This window comes from Prionailurus bengalensis, chromosome D1, assembly GCF_016509475.1.
Source record: "Prionailurus bengalensis isolate Pbe53 chromosome D1, Fcat_Pben_1.1_paternal_pri, whole genome shotgun sequence".
Lineage (NCBI taxonomy): Eukaryota > Metazoa > Chordata > Mammalia > Carnivora > Felidae > Prionailurus > Prionailurus bengalensis.
In genome coordinates, this window is record NC_057346.1 from 110,126,087 (window position 1) to 110,143,978 (window position 17,892).

Below are 17,892 nucleotides of genomic sequence, written 5' to 3' on the forward strand. Positions count from 1 at the left end.
CACCTGTGTCCACCCACCCCAGCTAGGGGCTCGCTCTTTCATTCAGTCAAAGTCAGAATCCGGCGAAAGGCTTGTAAAGCCCTGCATGATCTGTCCCCTCCTCATCTTAGTTCTCTTTGTCCTACTCCTTCAGTCACATTGTATGCTGGGCTTTTTATAGCAAGGCCTCTTCTCCCTTAGTATTTACACTAGCTATTTTCTGGATGTTCCTTAAAGTCCCTTTTCTGTTTGTTTTAAACAGATTTGGGTTTTCAAGGTGAAAAGGAAGCTGATAACTTTTCAGGGTAGTGAAAATGAGGCTAGGGCTCTATTCTCTCTTTTCTCCATGCTTCTCGTTTTGTTGGTATCACAAATTCCCTTGGCTTTACCAACCATCTGTATTCTGAAGATTCTCACATGTGCATTTCCAGCCCCAGATTTCTTCTCTGCTCAAGCAGGCTGTCTGTCTAAGAGGCAATGATAGTTTGAGATTTGAATCTGTACCTATGATTTCCTCTAATTTGGATAACTCCTCATCTCTCCAAAATGGTATATGGAATTTTTCTTTGAGGACAGTGGTCCTTTGTATATGCTTTTGAAATTTCATGGGTATTCCTTGGTCTAGAGGAATGGTTCAGAAAAGAGGAGAAAAACTTGATGGTGGGGGAAGACTTCTTGATGTTGCTGTTAGTGACATTGGTTAGGGTTTTTCTCATGTGCTAGAAATGGACCTCTGAGGTCTTCACAGGAAATCACAATACCCCTTCTTTTCTTTTTGTTCCTTTTAATTGCTTGTGTATACTACCTAAGGCAGATGCTAAATCTGCAGTTCCCCATAGTTTTCCTGGACCCTCTTCTCTGTACGCTCTCCCTCTGGGTCACTAGTTGTCAATCGTTGGTGATTTCCACTCTTTGGTCTCCACCCTCTGCTGGCACATTTGGCAGTGTAAAGTTTCTAATTGTCAAAACTTGGGGTGGAGGGATGCTTCTGGCGTCTAATGGGTAGAGACAAGGGATGCTGCTAAGTATCCTCCAGTGCACAGGAAAGAATCTCTCTCTCCCTCCAAAGAATCACCTAGCCCCAGATGTCAATAGTGTTAAGGTTGAAACCCTGTTCTAGGCAATTTCATAAATTCCTTTGGTTTTGTATACCAACTGGACAGTTGTGCTGTCCAGTGGGATAGCCATAGCCATATAGGGTGCTATGAGTGTAAAATACCCATGGGTATTTAAAGCTTACTATGAAAAATAATGTAAGATACTCATATTTAAAAGATAATATTAGATAATATATTGGATATATTGGGTTAAATAAAATTACTTGTTTCACCTTTTTTTACTTTTTAATATTTTTTAGTGTTTCTTTATTCTTAGAGCATGTGTGGGGGGAGGGGTAGAGTGAGAGAGGGACACAGAATCCAAGGCAGGCCCCAGGCTCTGAGCTGTCAGAGCCTGAAGTGGGGCTTGAACTCAGGAGCCATGAGATCATGACCTGAGCCAAAGTCGGATGCTTAACTGACTGAGCCATCCAGGTGCCCCTCTTTTTTACTTTTCTAAATGTGGCTAGTAGAAGTTCTCAAATTACAGTCGAAGACCCTTGAACAATATAGGTTTGAACTGTGTGGATTCACTCGTGGGTTTTTTTTTCCCCCACTGAATACAGTATAGTACTATAAATGTATTTTCTCATCCTTATGAATTTCTTCACATTTTCTTTTCCTAGTTTATTGTAAGGATACAATATATAATACATACTCATACAGAATATGTGTAAGTAAGGTTTATGTTATCAGGTTTCAAGTCAATAGGCTATTAAGTTTTGGGGGAGTCAAAAGTTATATATGGATTTTTGCCTATATAGGTCGATGTCCCAACCCCCATCTTGTTCCAGGATCAACTGCTTATGTAGCTTGCATTTGTGGCTCACATTATATTTCCGTTGATAACCACTTTAGGGCTAATTTCATACCCTTAAGATCTTAGAGTTTCAGGATCAAGTATCAGAGGATCCTCCCTGTCAACCTCTAAGTAGATGCCTCCTCCCATTTTTCCCTGCCATTGTGCCCAGCTTATGTATTTTGTACTTAACTCAGTTTTTTTTGCTTATTTAGTGAACATTTTCCTCACAAAATTGCAAGCTTGGGGGAGGGGGTGGGACAGGGAATTAAATTCCCTGTGCCAGGCATTAGTGCCTGATACATAACAGGCATTTAATAATAAATGTATATATGTAAGTATATATGTATATAAGTACATATATATATACACATATATATATATACACACATACATATATATGTAAGTATATATATATATACATACTTGGGATATATACTGCTTGGGATTCTCTCTCTCCCTTTCTCTCTATGCCCCTCTCCTGCTTGCACTATCTCTGTCTCTCTCAAGATAAATAAACATTAAAAAAAAGTGCCAGCCAGCATAGAACCAGACCCTGGGGGTAGGACCAGAGGATTGGGGGATGGCCACTGTTAGGGCTGGAGTTGTGTTCTATCCCATAAGAGTTCAGTCAGTAAAAAGCAGAGAAGGTAGAACTGTTTGATAACCTAGAAGGGCCAGTTAGCTTTGAGATTTGGTGATCCCTAAGGGCTGAGCAGGTGGGTTGGTCTTTAGGTCTCATAGCTGGGTATGAAATTGAAGGAGGGGGAGTTGGAATCCTTGAAGGACTAAAGAGCATGATGACAGCTTTCCTCCACCTTTCTGCAAGCATGCATAGCCTTCTTGATAGTTTGTCATCATAGATTTGTGTATTTGAAGGTCCACCTACTCCATTAATTCATGAGCTTCAGAAGGGGTGGAACCTTCTCTTTTGCTTGCCCACATCAGTTTTTTAAGTTTATTTGGAGGGAGAGAGTGCACACACAAGTGGGGAGGGACAGAGAGAGGGAGGGAGAATCCTAAGCAGGCTCCATTCTGTCAGTGCAGAGCCCAACATGGGGCTTAGTGCCTTTAACCATGAGATCATGACCTGAGCCGAAACCAAGAGTTGGACGCTTAACCGACTGAGCCACCCAGGGTCCCCAGTTTATTTATGGTGGGAATAGACAGTTCAGTGTTTTTTATATTTACTCTCAACAAAACCGGAAGGTTATATTATTCCCATTTTATGATGAAATGGGCTCAGAGAGGTCAAGTAACACACCTAAGGCCACAGAAAGAGCTTGAATTTAAGTTTTTGCAGTCTAATTCCAGAGCCCAAATTTCAGCCTTTAGTGATTGTGCAGTGGCAGTGAGAGCTCTATTGTGAGGTGCACCCAGAGTTCTGGCTTCCCTGTGGGTCCCAAGGCTCCATACCTGCCTGATGCAAGCCTCTGTCTCCAGTGCACTTTGGTTCCAGGTGGCAACGGGTGCCAGCACCGGTGTGGTCCATGGAGTGTTGGCCAATCGCCCAATTTAGATCTCTAAAATTCTTCCTTGTGTCTATATGGAGAGGTGGAGCACAGTTCACACAACCACTGAAGCGTCCTGGCCATGCCCCAACTTGGAGGGAATACGATGGTACATGGTGGGAAGACTGCTTTCCTTAACCACTCATTTTCCTAATTCTTGTAGCCATTGCCCTACTTCAGAGATACCAGAGCCAAGGTCAGTCCAGGGCCACTCTCGCTGGCAGTCTAGTTCACCTTGCCAAGTGAAGCAGCTTAAAATCTTCCGTTGTATCCCCTTCATGTGGATAGGTCTACTGCTAGGACTGTGGGTCCCTTTGCAGCTGCTCTTCAGTAGCTTCTTGTGGCTTTCTGCTTTAGGAAACAAGCACTAGGAATCAGGAACCTTTTTTTCTCAGCATCGTGTGCCAGAGGAGCGGGGCCAAGTCATTTAACTTTTTTAAACCTCTGTTGCTTTAATTACCAGGGTAGCCAAGGATGCTACCTCATTGGGTTCTTGTGGACTAGCAGAGAGGATTGATGAGTCATCAAATCTACAGGGCTGTTGTGCGGTTTGAATTTGGCTGGGATCTTCAAAGGGCCCACAAACCTAAGGCACTACTGATTGAAATTCTCTCACCAGACCTTAACCTCTTCCCTTGTGGGTTCCTAGGGCTGATCTGTCATTTCTGGTACTTCAGTTCTCCTTAGCAGAACATAGCCAAGATCTTAAGAAAGCCCTGAGAGGAATTATTCTGACAAGCTGACAGCTTTTCCTAGGAATGTATTTTTATCTCTCTTTTCCTCCTCCAAAATCTAGGGCAAGAGACTCTTTGAGGACCAGATTTGTGAGCCAAATTCTGACAAGCCATGAAGCCAATCTTGGGCAAGTTGCTTCCCTTTTCTGGGCTGCCTTGAAGCCAGCCAACCTTTCTTTGCCTTCAGACAATCTCTGTGCAGTTCATTGAGTGCTGAGAGCTTGGTATCTTTTTGTGCCGAATTGTCTGCTGCCACAGGCCTAAAGGGTAGAGCAAGGCCTTGGAGCTACAGTAGGGATTTTCTCACCAAGTAGACACTAACGAGTCTCTGTCTCCCCTACCACCCCAGGGAAGGTGTTGCAGTAGAAGCCAGGGAGTTCTCAGACACCACCTCGGGGAATCTGGATGCTTTTCTGGGCAGTAATATTTAAATCAGGCTAGGATTGATTTTGCTCTGTACTTGAAGTGCCTTACAGTGCTGCTACTATGGCTGGGTGTTGCTTGGATGGATTCCCAGAACCCCACATCACATAGACTGCTCAGGAAGAAATTCATGGCGGTGGAAGATCTGGGGATATTCTTCATTCTTATCCTCCACCCCCAAACTGGGCCAGGGATAGCCCCTTGGCCTTCCATCGTCCCTCCATTTTCACGGTCTGTAAATTGGTAAGTGTGTTTGTTTCAAAGGAGAGAGGTCTTAAGGCACAAATTAAGCCATAGTTTTGGTAGGATTGCATAAATAACTGCCCTTCTCTGAGTTCACACAATACTTTTACATTCCTCACAGCAATTACCATTTTCATTGTGCCATCCTCTCAGCTGAGACCTAATCTCATCTCTCCTGCCCCTCAGTGGTGCCTTGTGCAAAGCCCTTAGGTTCTGGCCAACAACAGGTGCTCACCAAATGTTCGGGTGGGAGAGGCACAGCTCATTCTGTTATTTATGGGCTGATTAACTTCAGGGATTTAAACCCTACCCCTTTGCCCCTTGAATCACATGTCCTTATGAACGGTCCTTTTCCTGTTTACAAGGTGTGTTTCCCCCCTTTAAGACAAAATGTCACCCTTTTTGGCTTCATGATCAGGGGACAGACTGCTGCTGTTATGTCGCATAAATTTCACATATAATAATTTACTTCTGTTCCTATCCAGAGTAATTGTGATTTTGTTTTTTAATGTTTGAGAGCAAGCAAGAGAGCGTACAAGGAGAGGGGCAGAGAGAGGGAGAATCCCAAGCAGGTTCCACACTGCCAGTGCAGAGCCTGATGCAGTGCTTGAACTCACAAACCGTGAGATCATGACCTGAGCCGCAATCAAGGGTCACTCAACTGATTGAGCCACCCAGGCGCCCCCAAGAGTGATTGTTTTAAGAAAGTGAATCTGATCCTGTTACCCCCAAACTTAAAACCCTCTAATGGCTCCCAGTTAGTCTTTTAGGATAAAGGTGAAATTCCTAAGATAGCCTGTAAGGCTCTAATGAACTGTGCCTAGAACTTCCCTCTTTAGATTCTTACTGCACTTTCTTCTGCCACAGAGCTCCCTTTTTGGTTCCTAGTGTGGGTCACACTCTTCCTGATCAGGTGCCTTCACATGAGCTGCTTCCTCACTTGGACTAGCGACTGCCAGTCCACCGCCCAATCCCCCGATTCCAATTACTGTTGTGTTTTCAGAGTGTCCTGTACTCCACCCTCCATTGTGCTTACAAAAGATGTAATTAAGGTTTGTTTCTCTGCTAGGAACCACATAGGCCTCCCCTCCTTCATCACCTAAATCCTGGCTCATAGTAGGAATTCAAATCACTGATCAATGAATTCAGGTGCTTTTATTGTGAGAGGTTTCGTGGGACTCTGAAATGGTCTATAATGAGAAATTTGGTCTTTGGATAAAAGGGATTTTGTGTCCACAACATGCAATTTCTCATGGTAATAACAGATTGAGAAATACGTTTGTTCCTACTAAACAGTCCTCACATTGGCTGGAAACCAACCCCTTTCCCAGTATGTTATTCCGGTGCAGTGAAAGGACTTTTTAAAGGAAAAATATTTTGTATGATTGTGCAAAGCATTTCCCCCTCCTTACATAACTTATTTTATCATCGAAACCGTGCTGTCCAGTAGCAGCCACTAGCCACCGTGGCTAATTATGAAATAAAACTGGTTTCTCAGCTTCACTAGTCACATTCAAGTTCTTAACAGCCACATGTAGCTAATGGCTATAAATTGAGGATAGCACAGATGTAGAACACTTCCAACACTGCCAAGATTTTATTGGACAGAGTTGGTGTAGAACTTTTGCCAACGCTGGGTTTTGGGGGTTTTTTTTGGTTTGATCTGTCAGGGAGATAGAAATCAAGGTATGTTAAACGGTTACATTAAAAGTTCCCACACACCCAAAGCACACAGGGAGGACCTGACATTTTGATGAGCTCAACAAAACCTGTACATACTTTGTTCGGCCTGGTACCTTGTACATGAATTACAAGGAATCCCAGTATCTGCCTTTTTTAAAAATGTAAAACGGATAACCCTGCCTCCTCAGGGAATGCTGAAGCTAACACGGGCCTCGTGTACGTTTACCACTTGGTTGCAGTGGTGCACGGACAGGTTAGTATCTCCAGACTGTTGTATCCTACCCCTAAAAAATCGGGAAATTTTGCTCTAAAATTCACAGGTAGTCAGAATTTACACACCAGCATTTCCATCTAGGTTGCAATAAATAAAGCTTAAGTAGCATTGAATCCATCACTAAACTTGCTTTTCTGGGGACCTAAGCAACGTCCATAAATCTTTTAAAAAATTATAGACATGTTTAATTGCAGGATGTTGTCCCTTCTGATCACTAATACCCTACTTGCTTTTCTGCTTAAAATATGACATGTTCTCCCTTTTTGGTCTCATAACTATTATTCACTTTAGGCAAAGTCTAATCCTAGCAGAATATTAATACCATAGGAAGTGAGACTTGAGTAGTTTTAAGTGAATTTAATTGAATATATGAAGTCAAATAGAGTCAACCTGATGTCCTTGGAGATATTCTGGCTTATTTTTTCCTGGTAAGGCATTCTAATCTGAGTTTGCTAACCTGTAAAGTGAAAAGAGCAACTCTAATTATTTAGACAGAAGGAACCCGACCATATGCAGTAGCATACTTGTCAATGTCTCAAGATGCTGGCTAACTTTTCTTCACCCATTACTGACTGAGGCCACATTACCTAGACCGCACCAAACCCCTCCTTCTACATCTAAATTTCAGGCAATTACTCATTTGAATTTTGTAGTTTGAGCACAACTAAGAAAGAACCAGAAGATACAAGAGCCAGAAGATACTGGTAGTAAATAACAGTAGTAAATAACTGGTAGTAAATAACAGTATATAACACAACAGTAAATAACACAAAAAGGTACTTAAGTGTTAGAAACGTTTATTTGTCAAAATATTAAAAAAAAAAAGTGGGAGGAGTGGAATAAAACAAGGCTAAATTTCAGCTAATGCTGTACCACGATCACAGGTCAGACATAAAAAAACAAAACAAACAAAACAACCCCCCTCCCCCAAAACCCCAATGGTCCTAGCAGTTTCAGAAGATTAGCTTCAATGTTAGAGTCCAGAGCTAACAGAGAAGAGTAAAAGGTCGCTTGCCACTACATGGTCATTTTAAAGGGAAAGGAGATGTTGCAGGTAGACAGGGAGAAGGGTTCAACTCCTAAGGAAAGCAAGATAAGAGGGGTTCCACTGTACAGGAAAAAGGGGATGCCAGCATAATCCTTACCTAGGGCTGCTCAGAGGCTGAGAATGTAAGGAATAGAGTGAAAGGCTACAGAGACTAGTATCAGGAGGAAAGAAAAGTCAACTTAGAAGAATTAAATTAAGAAAGAAAACATAGTTGGTCACAAACTCCTTTGTTTACTGAAACATGAAGCAATGGAAACATCCCGGCAAAGGGGACCGCGCGGAGCAAGTTCTCATATATGACCGCAGCCCGAGGGTTCAGTCCGCAATTATCCTACCTGAAAGAGAGCACAACACAAGAGGCTTACACAATGCCTGGAGAGCAGCTTGGCTCCGAGCACAAGGGCCCTGGTCCCGTCCTGTATTCCAGGGGGAAAAGAACAAAGAACAAAACAAAACCAAGTCAGACTGGATCAAACTTACATCCCATGTAATTACCAAGGACTCTACTTCTAGTTATATATATAGAATTAGAAGCAATCTATCTGGCAGACTGCTGTGTTGGTGATAAAATACATCTTTTCCACTCTCTTACCATCTTTTAGGCAAGACAACCTCTGTGATACAAGGCTACTGTCACTGCAACAAAGGGCATACATAGATATTATCCAAAACCATAATTTAATTTTTAGGTCCAGAAAAAAGCAGAAGATGCCAAGATCTCAAATATGGCCAACTGTACTACTCTAAATTTGTTTCGTTTTACTCTTTCATAAGTAAACAAGTTTCATAAACAGCAATCACAAAGCGTATCAAGGAATGTTCATTCACCCTCCAACATGTCATACTGTCACACATTTAGAGCCATAATTCCAGGAGTTCCCCTAATTGATCACATCTCCCTTACCAAATCAAAGGAAGAAATCCTAAAATTCCCTAATTCTTCCATTGATGATGGGAACTCCAGACACCAATGGCTGGGGGAGAAAAGAAGTTAACTCACACCAAGTTCCTCTACTTATTACAGACAAAGGGCCAAATCTTGGTCTTGATCTGTACCAACCGACTTCAAAAGTTGTGACGTTCTTGAATCAGTTCTGCTAGGGTGAGACCCAAATTCAGATCCCCAACAGTTCTGGAGTATTTCATCCTGGCAGCCTCATTAACATCAGGCTCCTGGGACTGCAACCAACTCAGGGTTATTCAGTCCATTTGAGGTTCACACCTGGAAGGTAAGTTTCTTTAAAAGTCATCACTAAAAAGAGGTTAGTTGAACAACCACTGCTTGCAGTCAAAATTCACTTTAAAATACCTTAACGATACCCTTTTAAGACCATAGTACACTAATTTAACTTTGAAAACACATATGAGAAAAACAGCAGTCATCTGGTAGATGATACCACCTTTAGAGAAATATCCTGCTTCATGGCAGATCCTGCTGCATTAAAAGTAAAAATTAAGGCAAGCTACACAAGGTATAAGATTACTACACGCACATGAAGATACACCACTACACAGTGGTCTCAGGAGATCCCAGTCGTGTCATGGTCACACAGGGTTTAATTCATCACAGGTTCAAAGCATCATTTGCTTCTCACTACATAAAAGGGCAAATTCCTATTGCTTTATTTTCTTCTACACATATATTTACCAACAGGATAAGTTAGGAACCCTGGAAACTCAGCGGTAACTCCATTTGACCTCTCGGGTAGGCTTCCAATTCAAGTGATGCTTGATTTCAAAGTACAAGGAAAACCATGAGAACAGAAGTTGTCGTGATGCCACTTCCACTCAGATGAAGAGATTTATCAATCTCTGGATCTTACTGCTAACTATTCTTGACATTCCAACATCTTTGGCATACCTTGTCTAAAGTAGGAAAAATTAAATTTCTAGGGGCACCACCAGTGGGATTTTATACCCGTTAGAAAATTACCTATTCTACCTAGTTCCTTATAGGTTCCTCTTGAACACAAACCAAAAACTGCTAGAAGAAATGAGAAGTGTTGGGGTTCTACACGATAGTAACACAGACTCTGCAGAAACAGGGCTTAAAGTGCCCACACAGAAGAAGACGCTCTGGATTACCAATAAGGAAAGGACTCCATGGGACAGTGGCATCAAAACATTTTGCTTTCAAGGGTCTTAGAACTAATAAACACCTGAAATTTATAGATCTTTATTTGGCTTATAGCTCTAGGATATTAGAAGAGCTTCCTCTGATAAAGGCTAGTGACCTAAGTAGTAGTTTTGTTGGCAAGTGAGAAGTCTAAAGTTGTAGTTAAAATTCTCACTGTGACATTCATTCGTAACTCCTGAACCCGTGCTCTTCAGCTTAGACCACAGTGACTTTCATGGTGGAGAGTCATTTTGGAGTCAGCAAGGCCTGAGTTTGAACTCTACCTCTCAATTGTCAGATGACCTCAAAGTACTTAACCTCTCTGAGCCTTTGTTCCCTGCTCTGTAAAAGAGAAAACATCTTAAAGGCTTATTGTGTAGATTCAATAATATAATGTACAAAGAGGGGACTCAACAAATGTTCTCTTAACTACATTCTGTAACCCAGATTGCTTACGCTTGATTAAATAATATTCGCACTAACTGAGTTTGTTGTTCTCTCAGAAGGAAAAAGTTGGTTGGGAGTCGTACACTACAAAACCTCAAGAGGCCAAATGAACCTCTGGCCTAAGCTAGAGAAATATTTAAAACTACTACTATGTAATTTATACCACTTGGAGACTGTCCTGACAGCAAACAAACAGGTGGCTTTAGCCTCCTCCATGCAGCACAGGTCTCTTTCAAGGAAACAAAATAGAGTCTCTTAACCACACCCACCCCACTCTCACCTCCAGTTTTTAAAAGGCTGAGTACCGCGCTCGGTCCACATACTGCTCCCGCTCATACCGGGCCATGTCATACAGAGAATTCCGTGCAGCTGCTGAAGCCTGAGACAGCTCACTCTCTGGCCCATAACCGTAGCCCTCTCCAACTGTGGGGAGCACAGCTGCAGCACGACGCAGGGGGCTCCGGTCCCTTCCATAATAGGAGGAACTGTTGGCAGCAGCAGCAGCCATAGCAGCCGAAGTGGCAGCAGCACCTGAGTTCGGCAACAGGTGTCTGTCGTAGGGATCAACAGAAGTGGAGTTGAGGTGACTGGTCACAGCTGTGCTCTGGACTTGAGGCAGATGGGACATGGTCTGCTCCGCGTAGTTGTACGCAGAAGCCGCTGCCGCCGCTGCCACTGCCTCGTAAGAGCGGACCCGATAACGCTTATAGTAGTCGAGTGCTCCATACGCATCGTTGTAATACATGGATTCCCCGTAGCCCATGGTGTAAGGCGTGCGCACTGCTCCATACTGTTCATTATACTGCTCGGTAAAGTCCGCCACACGGCCTGTACGATCTACTGGACACTCTTTGGACCAGTGCCCCTCTTTCCCACACCGATAGCAGCCACTCTGGTCTCCCATCCCAGGGGCAGTCCGAAGCCGGCTGGTGGACAACTGCACGTGCATTCTTTTGCCTTGAGAAAATAGATGTAAGAAGACTTATTATAACTCCATGACATTCTTTAATCCTCCCCAAAACGAAAGTAAACTAGTTGGTCTAAGACACACATACATACACACACTCCTGCAACCCTATTTCAGCAATTCCCTCCAAAAGATGAAGTTACTTTTCAATATAGATGACAGCTAGGACCTTTGAGTTCTCTGAGATCAGTCAATACTTTATACTTACACCAGGTTGACCAGATTCCCTCCTACTTCTGTGTCCACAACTTTCCCTTCCTTCCCCCTCTCCCCCCAACACAGAAACTGAGAAACTTTTCAGTTCAGCACTTTTCACTGCTAAGATTGATTATAACTGTAACGATTCAAGACCTGCCATTTCTTCCAAATCAGATAGCCAACAACACCTCAGTTATGCCAGATTTGAAAAGCATCTTACCAACCTCTCACTGATTTACTCAGGGCAATACAAGGCCTGAGCATTTAACTGCAGCTTAAAAACCACAGCGATCTTCTGTCCATCTTGTTTCGTCCAGCCATTTTTGCAGATGTCACCAGAAGGCTATGTTGGGTACACAAATCATACCTGGCTCATCATCTGCTTCACCTCCAGTACCTCTAGGAGTTATAAGACCCTCCAGATTTCAACCCCACCCCACATTTTTCAGCAAGGGTGAATCCATGCCTACTGTGAAAAAGAAAACTTGACCAAGGTCTCTCAACAGCAAAAATTAGAAAGATACTGAAACAGTTCTGGTTTCTTCGGGACAATGTGTTCCCATGTGATGGAATGACCAGCATTTCATCCTGCAGTGTAGCTTACAATCTTCACAGGGGATTATCTACTTCTTAGAAAAATGCAGCATTTACCTACAGGTCTCTCTGGACACCCATACAAACAAGCAACATCCATTCCTCCAGGAAATGACCAGCACCAGGAACAGCTAAGAGAAGAAACAATCTTTGCCCAGGGCTTATGTACCACCATGCCCAGGGACCCTTACTGATGAAAGCATCCAAGGTCTTTAAAAGCAGTTTGAGGAAAGGATTATTTTTGGCAGTATTTAGTGCCAAACTGCCTAAGACTTTGGAGATAAAGTCAGTTACTTCTCAAATCGTGGCCAAAAGGCAGCCACTGGAGGCAGAGAACAGGGGCTTCGCGTCACTCTTAAAGGCTGCTCGGAACAAATCCCCCCTCCACAATCAGCAAGTTGCTCTCTCTTTAACAGACCTTGTTCTGGATGCAGCTATGCGGATAGGAGGCCTCGTGCTCCACCATCCTGTTGGAAACAGCCCGATTCAGGACGGCAGCCAGAACAGCGCCATGCACTGACCCTGAGAGGGGAGCGGGTTAGTGCAGTAACATCACTTTAGTCAAACTCAGTTCCGCCCAGTGTCTAAGATTCATACCACCCCAGTTTCTAGTACTTGCCGCCTCCAAGTTAAAACCTTTTCTTTAGCGGAAACAAAAGTGCTCAGGTTTTTCTTCTAGCTGCCGGCAGAGACGCAGCATCCACCATCACCACTGAGAGTCAACAGATGCCAAATGGCAGTCATTCTCCGAAAGCAGCATTTAGCCACCCATTGCTTTCAGCGATTTAAATACTCCCATTCTAATTCTGAGACGTTATTAAGGACCCTGGGCTAACTATGTTTAGAACAGAAATACGGATTCTTTTTTGCTCCAATTTATATCCCAAACGTAGTTCCCTATGACTTAGACTGGAAGACACAAGGTACTTGGTTTTCAAACATGCATGGTGACATGAACCTGTGTGACAGACACAAACTGCTCCAATTCTGAAGTTGGAGAAACCATGCCAATCTAAAAAGTAGCCAATTGAGAGACCTAAAAGCACATTAAAAGAATTTTTTTCTTGAGAAACAAAACTCAGTAATTTTTGCTTGATGTTTCTATTACTACACCCAGTCTTCATTCCTGTTTTGTTGAGTAGAACTCATAAATTTATAAACATCTATGGCAAAATCTACCTCTGTAGTAGCTGTGAAAAGGATTCAGGTAAAATATTTTTTTAACCAGCATTGAAAGATCTGAATAGAAGTGATAGGTTTTTTTTCCACAATGTTCCAAAGGTTGTAAAACTAGGGTTTTAAGTCCCTTAAAGTTCTTATAGTTGAAAAATACTGTGCTTCTCGATTACTTTAAGGAACCAAGGCAAAGAATGTCGAAAGATTAAATTCTACCACTACTACACTTGGAGAAGCCAAAAACTTAGAAGATTTTCTGAGACCTCCAAAAGTCACTGAAATATGCTGCCAACGTTTCCCAGAAAACCAACCTAATAGAGGTGTTTTCTTCTGAAAACTGGAACAGAAAAGATTATTAAAATCCTGAGAGATGGGCCACTTGGGGTCCTAAACACTGAGCTCCTATCCCGTGCCTGGACCCAGAGAAGGCTGGGTGTGTAGCTGACCCACAACGGTACTCCAGCTTAGTGCTTGTTTACGTGTTGGGGGAGGAGGGGAACAAGACACCTGAACTCATGCATCATTCCCAATTCAGCTGCTTCATCATTCCCAATTCCCGTTCACTGCTACACGTGGAGAGGAAACAGGTCCTGAAAGACCCAGGTAACTGAGGTTCCGCTGTTTCCTTTCTTAAGTCCCGAACGCAGAAGCCTAAATGGCAGCTATTAACATATAAAGGTTCAAAAGATGTTCAAAATGGCCCTCTTTTAAGAGGCCACCTTCATTAGCAGTTGACTAAAAAAAGGCTTTATCAAAAAATGTGACAAATTGGTATGTAGATTATATTTTCTTTAAAACCCTTAACATATTATCCAATGCTAAACTTTCTCTTGTCATCTGGAAAAAAAAAAAAAGAGCTGGTTATAAAAATGTCTATATATATAACTCGAAGTGGAGTCCTTTCTCCAGAGAAGCCAGGCTAAGAACACGAAAACCAAATAAAGGATTTTTCTTTTCCAATAATGACGTTTTAAACAATTCATGGATCACCATTACTCAAACACCCACTTCCTAGAGTAATTAAACCTGGTTTGTTAAAACACACGCTCTTCCCAAGCCAGCGCCCCCCAATTAACTGACTTCTGTACGCATATTTTGCCCTTATCTTTTTACTCAATCATATATTAAAAAGGTAAGGACATGAAGTATTACACTACTAGGATATCTTTGCAGAATTTGTACCCGGCTTTAACTGCATTCTTTACACGTTGCTCCCTGTCGAGAGAACCCCCCCCTCCCCCATTCTTTCCAAACACTGTCCAGTCACGTTCTTGTCTCAAGTGAAAATAATTAAGAATATTTTTAAAGCTGTCTAAAGGGCAACAGCTTTCCAAAATAATAAAAGAAAAACAAATAAAATAGGTAAATGAGTAAAGCTTAACTATCAAGTTATAAATCAGTTTCTAACCATAATGGAAACACACTCATTGTAGCAGACAACACTCACCTTTCATCCTATAGTGCTTTACTGTGAAAACATTTTCACATCTATTACCTCATCCTAGCCTCACTACCATCCTGTGAGGGAGGTACTGCAGGGATCATTAATTCTATTTTGTTAAGTGGGGAAAACGAAGCACAGAGAGGTTAAAACACTTGGCCAAAGTCACACAACTAGTTAACGGTAGCAAGTTATCTGTGACTTTCACCCTATACCACAGAGATGACCTAAAGGCCAGGGCACCACTGGCTGAGGCCAGAGCGATGTGATGCACACTATTTGCAATCTACACTATCTGCAAACTTTCTTACCCTTTTCTGGTCAACTTTTCCTTGTCTCCCATTTCTTTTCTCACTGTTTTCTAGGTTTAGCAGAGGACACTTAAATACTTCTCAACAAATCTTTTAGCGGCACTCAGAAAAAATGGTGTTAATTTATGAACCTGGAAAGTGGCTGTAAATGTGTGGCCCAAGATGATACTGTCAACAGCAAACTTCTTGTGGAACAGCACTCTCCAACAAAACTTTCTATGATGACAGAAGTGTTCTGTATTTACACTAATTCAGTCACCACTAGCCAGCCTCATGTGACTTCTGAGTGCTTCAAATGTGTGCGGTACAACTGAGAAAATGAATTTTTAAATTTATTTAATAGCCACATGTGCCTAGTGGCTACATTAGCACAGCTGCAGAGTCTTCAGACAACCTCAAGGTATTAATAAGAACAGAGGTACCTTTACAACTGGTAAAATTAGGGGCGCCTGAGTGGCTCAGTTGGTTAAGTGCCCAACTCTTGATTTCGGTTCAGGTCATGATCTCATGGTTCGGGGGTTCAAGCCCCACATCTGGCTGACCCTGCAGAGCCGCCTTGGGATCCTCTCTCTGCCCCTCCCCCACCCACACTTGCTCACTCTCTCTCAAAATAAATAAACAGAATTAAAAAAAAAAATTTACACAATACACTCTACAACACCCTTACTGGAACCTCTCAGAAGCAAGACCATCACCTCATTCAACCTAGTATTTTTAAAAATTTCCTCTATTTTTCCATTAAATAATAGTAGGCCGAAGAGAATAGTCCAATGGCATGGTTTTTGACCCTGCTTGTATAGTTCACAGACCGAATATATTTGAGCACTCAAAAGATACTCCCCCAAATCCAGGTTTACCATCTAGATTTTTAACATAGGGATCTCTCTAGATGTCTCTGTTCCTCTTTCCTACAACAACCTATCACCCAAGGCAGTAAAGAGTACAAAATCCTAGGCATTTAAACTCTCAAAGATAAGGCTTCCTGAATATAACAAAAGCAGCAGGTAATCCACAGACTTTTATCCTCCCTTCTCACATGAGGTGCTCATTTGCCCAGGCAGAGTAAACTTCCAGCAGAACTGATAAATGAAGACTGTGGGATAAAGTAACCCACAGTCTGTGATTCTATACAGCTGCGGAGGAACATCTTGGCAAATACATCTGAAAAGGGGAAGTGTTTGCTTCTCCCAAGAGTAAACCGTACTTAAGAGTGGTAAACATGCAATCTATTATATCCGCCAAAATAGAATTGAAGACACCACCCTGCCAGCCACGTGGTCCTGCATTCTTATCTCTGTCTTGACCTAGACCCCACTACTCAGCTCTGCCACCCAGATCCCAGAGCAGTTCACCTTGAAACTCTGTGTTGTCAAGGCCCCTGATGGCCTCCACTGCATCCTCTGCCCGCTCCATGTGCACGAAGGCATAATCTTTCACGATGTCACATTCGATGACTGGACCATACTCCTCAAACTTGGCGCGAAGCTCTTGGTTGGTACAGGTGGGACTGATGTTGCCCACATGCAACTTGGTGGAGGCTTTGCTCTTATTCTTGCTGGCTTCCACATTGATGTTCACCCCATGCAGCTTGTAGTGGTGCAGGTTGCGTATGGCATCCTCGGCCGCCGTCTTGTCCTCTATGTGCACAAAGCCGTAGTTCTTAATGATGTCACATTCCAGCACCTTCCCATACTGCTCGAAGAGTGAGCGGATCTCCTGCTCTGTGGCCTCCCGGGGCAGATTTCCGATGAACAGCTTCACCATCCTGACAAGAGCCTGGGAGGGAAGAAACAAGATTGCCAAAAGTTAGGGGTGGAGTGGGGAATTCCAGTGCATTGCATTTGGTTTAGCCCTCCAAAGAAGTTCTTGGCACCTTCAAGATTCATATAAACGTTCACATAAACGTTCATTATTTTCTCAGCAGAGGGGAAAGGTTTGTACTTAAGGGGTAGTGTGAGATGTGACACACAAACAGGAGGTCGGGGGTCAGCATGCATGGCATAGTCTATCATCTCCGTGAAACGAGGAGCATTTAAATAACAGGGTTGGCTGTTTTAGGTCTTAAAATACTGTTTGGGGAGGGCAGGAAAGAGCTCAAGAAAGGGACAAGAGGCATGTTATCTTGAGTGACCCCGGTAGCGAGGTTTTGGAGGGAAATCTGTGCACGTCTCCTCCGGGCGGTAATACCTTCAAAGACACTCTAAGAATAAAGAGGCTTCCTTGGCCCCAATCTCGTACTCCCCCAGCGACCCAACCTCCAGTTCTTGCGCCCCAACAAAGACTAGACTCAACCCGACCCCTGCCCCGCCCCCTCCGGAGACCCGGCCCCGCCTCCTCCCGTTGTCTTCCCCGGACCTCCCGCAGCCAGAGAAACCCAAACCTTGTTCAAGCCCCGTTCGCCAGAGGCCCAGCCCGGCCCACCCCCGGGCTCCCCACAAACCCACAAGACCCACTCGCACCTCCGGGTGGCGGCGGCGGTGGCGGCGGCTCCAGCGTCAGAGAGAACCCTACAAAATGGCGACGGCCGCTCGAGCCTCGGCGCGACCGGGCCCTTTCTCGCGCGCCAGCTCACGCACGCGCGAGTGCGCTCTGCCTCCTTCCCCTCCCCCTCGCGGGAGCCGGGCGGCCAATCCCGCAGCCGCATACAAATGGATGCCTCAGGCTAGGCTCCCAGCCGCCCTGACACGAGGGCGGGGCCAACTGGTGACGTCGCTGCGGAGCGGAAGTCAGTCCGCCCCCAGCCCCGGCTAGCCAATCAGTACCTTGGAAGCGGGGTTGGGGGGAGGGTCGGAGCTCAAGCGTCAGAAGGGCTCCGGACGCAACCATTGCCTTGGTGTAATCGGAAGCCTCG

The 17,892-nt window shown here is 43.7% G+C and overlaps 1 protein-coding gene across 5 annotated transcripts; it reads right to left on the reverse strand.

The window, feature by feature from the left end:
* Positions 1–7,523: 7,523 nt before the first annotated feature.
* Positions 7,524–17,686, reverse strand: LOC122484034 (RNA-binding protein 4B). 5 transcript variants are annotated; one of them, XR_006297522.1, is made up of 5 exons: positions 17,501–17,682; positions 16,394–16,817; positions 10,635–11,311; positions 8,852–9,013; positions 7,524–8,207 (listed from the first exon to the last, which is right to left on the reverse strand). XR_006297522.1 is itself a non-coding variant. In XM_043581742.1 (4 exons), exons 2-3 carry the CDS (start codon positions 16,803–16,805, stop codon positions 10,644–10,646), a joined length of 1,080 nt encoding a protein of 359 aa, XP_043437677.1. In that variant the 5' UTR covers positions 16,806–16,817; positions 17,501–17,686; the 3' UTR covers positions 7,524–8,126; positions 10,635–10,643. The 5 variants fall into 5 exon arrangements, 4 of the variants coding, with proteins under 4 accessions (XP_043437677.1, XP_043437679.1, XP_043437678.1 ...); XM_043581742.1 differs by lacking the exon at positions 8,852–9,013 and having other exon boundaries at positions 7,524–8,126; positions 17,501–17,686; XM_043581744.1 differs by lacking the exon at positions 8,852–9,013.
* Between the last annotated feature and the right edge of the window lie 206 nt (positions 17,687–17,892).